This window comes from Clupea harengus, chromosome 21 (genome assembly GCF_900700415.2).
Source record: "Clupea harengus chromosome 21, Ch_v2.0.2, whole genome shotgun sequence".
NCBI lineage: Eukaryota > Metazoa > Chordata > Actinopteri > Clupeiformes > Clupeidae > Clupea > Clupea harengus.
Genome location: NC_045172.1, coordinates 23,586,656 through 23,591,655, shown reverse-complemented (window position 1 = coordinate 23,591,655; position 5,000 = coordinate 23,586,656). Strand labels below are relative to the sequence as shown.

The window sequence follows — 5,000 nt, the reverse complement described above, 5'->3', positions numbered from 1 at the left end:
CCACCTTGAGGGGGCACGTGCACACCTGCCAATACACACACACACACACACAAGTCAGTCATAAACCCCCACCTTGAGAGGGCACGTGCACACCTGCCAACACACACACACACACACACACACACACACGTCAGTCATAAACCCCCACCTTGAGAGGGCACGTGCACACCTGCCAACACACACACACACACACACACACACACACACACACACACACACGTCAGTCATAAACCCCCACCTTGAGAGGGCATGTGCACACCTGCCAACACACACACACAAACACACACGTCAGTCATAAACCCCCACCTTGAGAGGGCACGTGCACACCTGCCAACACACACACACACACACACACACACACAGACACACACGTCAGTCACAACATTTATGTTATATTAAGTCTAGACACTAAAGAGAATTCCACACCTGTGGTGCTGAGTGAGTAAAGGTGTTCCATGGGCAGGTGAACCCATCACACCAGCGAGCAACAGCTGCCTACCCTACCCACAATCCCTTGCTCTGACTGCAACCGCTGCATAACCTACCCACAATCCCTTGCTCTGACTGCAACCGCTGCATAACCTACCCACAATCCCTTGCTCTGACTGCAACAGCTGCATAACCTACCCACAATCCCTTGCTCTGACTGCAACAGCTGCATAACCTACCCACAATCCCTTGCTCTGACTGCAACCGCTGCATAACCTACCCACAATCCCTTGCTCTGACTGCAACAGCTGCATAACCTACCCACAATCCCTTGCTCTGACTGCAACAGCTGCATAACCTACCCACAATCCCTTGCTCTGACTGCAACCGCTGCATAACCTACCCACAATCCCTTGCTCTGACCGCAACAGCTGCATAACCTACCCACAATCCCTTGCTCTGACTGCAACAGCTGCATAACCTACCCACAATCCCTTGCTCTGCCTGCAACAGCTGCATAACCTACCCACAATCCCTTGCTCTGCCTGCAGTGCATTTCTTCATTTCTGTGTAATAACGGCCACTAATGTCTAAACAGCACCACACTGCACACATGCTCTTGCATTTAGATTGCCGTGTATTTTTGGAATGTAAACTGACATTAGTATGGCCTAGCGGATCAGTTCTCCCGAGACACTTGTGTTTCTTGTGCGGACTCTCTCCTCTTGCACATCAAGGGGGGAGACAACACACACCACCCCCCCCCCACCCCCCTCCCTCCCTTTGCCTCCGCCTGCTATCCCAGCCCATCTAATGAAGCATATCATTAACCTATGCGTTCCCCGAGAAGAAATAAAGCGTGTAATACACCACAAGTAATTAAAATGTGATATTTGCCCAAGAAGATGTGCTGTTGACTCATGAATAATTCAAACACGTGGCCACGGGCTGCCAAGGGCCCGGAGACATTAAGACTCCATTGGGTTATTGTTCCCGCGCGGCCGGCCAACTAACCAATCAGGAACGCGTGGCAACCGAGGGGGGGCTGAGCGGGCCAATGACCTCTGTGCGACCTCCAGACACTCCCACACAGGAGGGAGGTCTGTCTCTCAGCGAGGAGACGACAGGTTTCAATTATCTCAAGAGTGATGGAAAAACAAACAAGGAGCTTGATAGGAAGTGCATCTCTCTCTCTCTCTGAGTGTGAGTGTGTTTCCCCTCACTCACTCTCTCAGATACTCAAAGTTCAGGGGACACCTTTGTAAATTGAGTAAAATCACTGCTATGTGCTTCATTATTGAGTACATCACTGTCATTAAATTGCCAGGAGTCGCCGCAAAAGGCCACTGCGTCTGCAAGGATTTGCTTGGATGTGTGTTTTGATCACCTGCATTCTAGTCCCACACACACACACACACACACACACTACCCCAACCCCGCATTTCAGTGGTTTGGTTCCTGCATCTGTCGAGAATGACAGACTGAGTGATTCACTCAGCTACATTCTTTTTTTTTTTTGTAAAGAAAGAAAGAAAAGAAGAATATCTCGATAATGAGGATGTTTGTGGAGCGATCTGCTCATAACAATTTCCTTCAAAGATCTTTCAGAAAAGACAGGATCACCACTCTCAGGAGGCTGTGTGTGAGTGTGTGTGTGTGTGTGTGTGTGTGTTTGAAAAGACAGGATCTCCACTCTCAGGAGGCTATATACTCATTCATATTCCTATGTGATAGAGGACTTCACGTTCCAGCACTACTCTGTCTCTGTCTGTGTCTGTGTGTGTGTGTGTGTGTGTGTGTGTGTGTGTGTGTGTGTGTGTGTGTGTGTGTGGATTCGCCAGATTTGTCAGAATAATTTTGGCACATCAAGTCATGCTCACACTTTCAGCATCCAGTCCTTCCAGTTTCCTGGAAGCCTTTCACGGTTTCCCCACATTCAGTCCCCCGTGAATCATCATCAATTGTGTGTGAAACAGGAATAGTCAACTAAGATGGAAGTTGAAACTTTGAGGCAAACTAATTGACTTGATATTCTGTTTCAGTTTTTTCGTCTTCCAAAAGATAAAATTGGAACTGGACTACAAAACCTCATTCTTTTATTAACGACAAGAAATGTTGCATCCCTTGGAACATCTACGATATTTTACCAAAACAACTCCAAAGATATGTCTCTAGCCATTAAGTACACATGCAGAGTTAGGACTTTACTCTAGAAAATAATCATTTATATCCTTTTTTTTAATTCATTTTGTGGTGTAGAACAAGTTGTTTGTACATATTAACATACATTTTCATTTAAATTTCTTTCAGCATATGAAATTGATTACCAGAGCACTTGACACGGTCATCGTCATGTCATAGTCTTCCACTGCAGGGACATGGGTTCATTCATCTCCACATGTCTCAGGCAGAGTAGGAGCACTCAGGAAGTGTGTGTTCCTAAAGTCATGTTCATACTCAGGAAGTGTGTGTTCCTAAAGTCATGTTCATACTCAGGAAGTGTGTGTTCCTAAAGTCATGTTCGTACTCAGGAAGTGTGTGTTCCTAAAGTCATGTTCATAATCAGGAAGTGTGTGTTCCCATATAGTCATGTTCATAATCAGGAAGTGTGTGTTCCTAATCATGTTCATACTCAGGAAGTGTGTGTTCCTATAAAGTCATGTTCATACTCAGGAAGTGTGTGTTCCTAAAGTCATGTTCATACTCAGGAAGTGTGTGTTCCTAAAGTCATGTTCATACGCAGGAAGTGTGTGTTCCTAAAGTCATGTTCATACTCAGGAAGTGTGTGTTCCTAAAGTCATGTTCATACTCAGGAAGTGTGTGTTCCTAAAGTCATGTTCATGCTCAGGAAGTGTGTGTTCCTAAAGTCATGTTCATACTCAGGAAGTGTGTGTTCCTAAAGTCATGTTCATAATCAGGAAGTGTGTGTTCCTAATCATGTTCATACTCAGGAAGTGTGTGTTCCTATAAAGTCATGTTCATACTCAGGAAGTGTGTGTTCCTAAAGTCATGTTCATACGCAGGAAGTGTGTGTTCCTAAAGTCATGTTCATTCTCAGGAAGTGTGTGTTCCTAAAGTCATGTTCATACTCAGGAAGTGTGTGTTCCTAAAGTCATGTTCATACTCAGGAAGTGTGTGTTCCTAAAGTCATGTTCATACTCAGGAAGTGTGTGTTCCTAAAGTCATGTTCATACTCAGGAAGTGTGTGTTCCTATAATCATGTTCATATGTCAAGGTCAGATTAAAACTAACTATACTACCCCTCTGTAATGGGGAAGAAACATGGAGATATCTCTGAACACAAGACCGTGCCACTGTGCACCTGTGCACCTCTCTCGGTGGCCACTGGCCACCTGTGCACCTCTCTCTGTGGTCACTGGCCACCTCTCTCGGTGGTCTTGTGTGTTCTGGACCAAAGGAAAGCCCTAACCCTGGGACAGAATTCTGACGGTGTCAGAAATATCGGATGACCATTTCACAATGTGACTGCTGCTACCACCGCTGACCAACCAATAGGAAGAGAGCAACAGATCAGAGTCGCTGTGATGCGTCAGTGGGTAACCAATCCAAACCTATAATTATTTTAATTATAAATATCTAAACAATTATTTGCCTGTTAGTTACAGTGCAGGTTAGTTTCTAAATCGTTAGCTACTGTCGTTTGAGCTTTGTGATTAGGGCTAATGTTTTAAACTTTAATAGCCAATTAAACGCTGATGACGTTTTATTCTTGCATATCGACTTAACACCTCCTGAATTGTAGGCTACGGCTTTTCATGGTACAGTCTACATCCATCTAACTTGATGTGGTGGCCAAGTGTATTAGAGCCGCAGTGTGGCTTGCGAACGCTTCTAAGACTGCGGACATCTCACAGTGTGTGGGCGTCAGGGGACACATGTGTGGTGCGCTGTGATGGTGCGCTACCTGAGCAGGGCTGCGTCGGGATTGGCTGAGAGCTGCAGGGGGAGTTGGCCCTGGGGAACGGCATCTGCTCCGAGCCCGGCGGGGACAGGAAACCCACTGTGGAGCTGCACACACACACACACACACACACACCATAAATGTCAGGTGCACTCATGTAGGTGAATCAAGGACATGTTGCCGCAGCAGCCACCAAAAACACCTTACCCACCCCTACCTACCCCACCTTACCCACACCTTACCCACCCCTACCCCACGAGCTGCTTTATCTTCCTGCACATAATAAATAAAGTGGATGGGGCTGGGGGGAGAGGGAGAGGGAGAGGGACAGAGGGAGAGAGGGAGAGAGGGGGAGAGGGAGGGAGAGGGAGAGGCTGTACCCCCCAGTCAGCACCACTGCAGCAGGGAGACTCTTATCAGCGCAGGCCCTGACCTTTGCAGTCAGCAGAAGAATGAACGGCTGGGGGGGGAGGGGGGCAGAGAGACAGAGAGAGAGAGAGAGAGAGAGAGAGAGAGAGACACAGAGAGAGAGAGAGAGAGAGAGAGAGAAAGGGGCAGAGAAAGGTAGTGAGACAGTCTGAAAGAGAGAGAGAGAGAGATAGAGAGAGGGGGAGAGAGAGGGATAGAGAGAAAGAGAGAGAGAGAGAGA

General features: G+C 47.0%; 1 protein-coding gene and 1 long non-coding RNA gene across 4 annotated transcripts in view; both read right to left on the bottom strand.

The window, feature by feature from the left end:
* LOC105905273 (R3H domain-containing protein 1) overlaps nucleotides 1–5,000 on the bottom strand; it is a 58,580-nt gene that overhangs the window by 4,273 nt on the left and 49,307 nt on the right. For all 3 annotated transcript variants that reach the window (XR_004162766.2, XM_031559043.2, XM_031559044.2), the window contains exon 21: nucleotides 4,355–4,458. Coding sequence is in view for 2 of the 3 variants with exons in the window: in XM_031559043.2 (XP_031414903.1) it covers nucleotides 4,355–4,458 (104 nt within the window). In the remaining variant the exon portion in view is untranslated. The remainder of the gene's footprint in view (nucleotides 1–4,354; nucleotides 4,459–5,000) is intronic.
* Nucleotides 3,656–4,340, bottom strand: LOC116218238. The gene is made up of 2 exons (XR_004162767.2): nucleotides 3,814–4,340; nucleotides 3,656–3,782 (listed from the first exon to the last, which is right to left on the bottom strand). It is a non-coding gene; the product is annotated as an uncharacterized LOC116218238 (long non-coding RNA).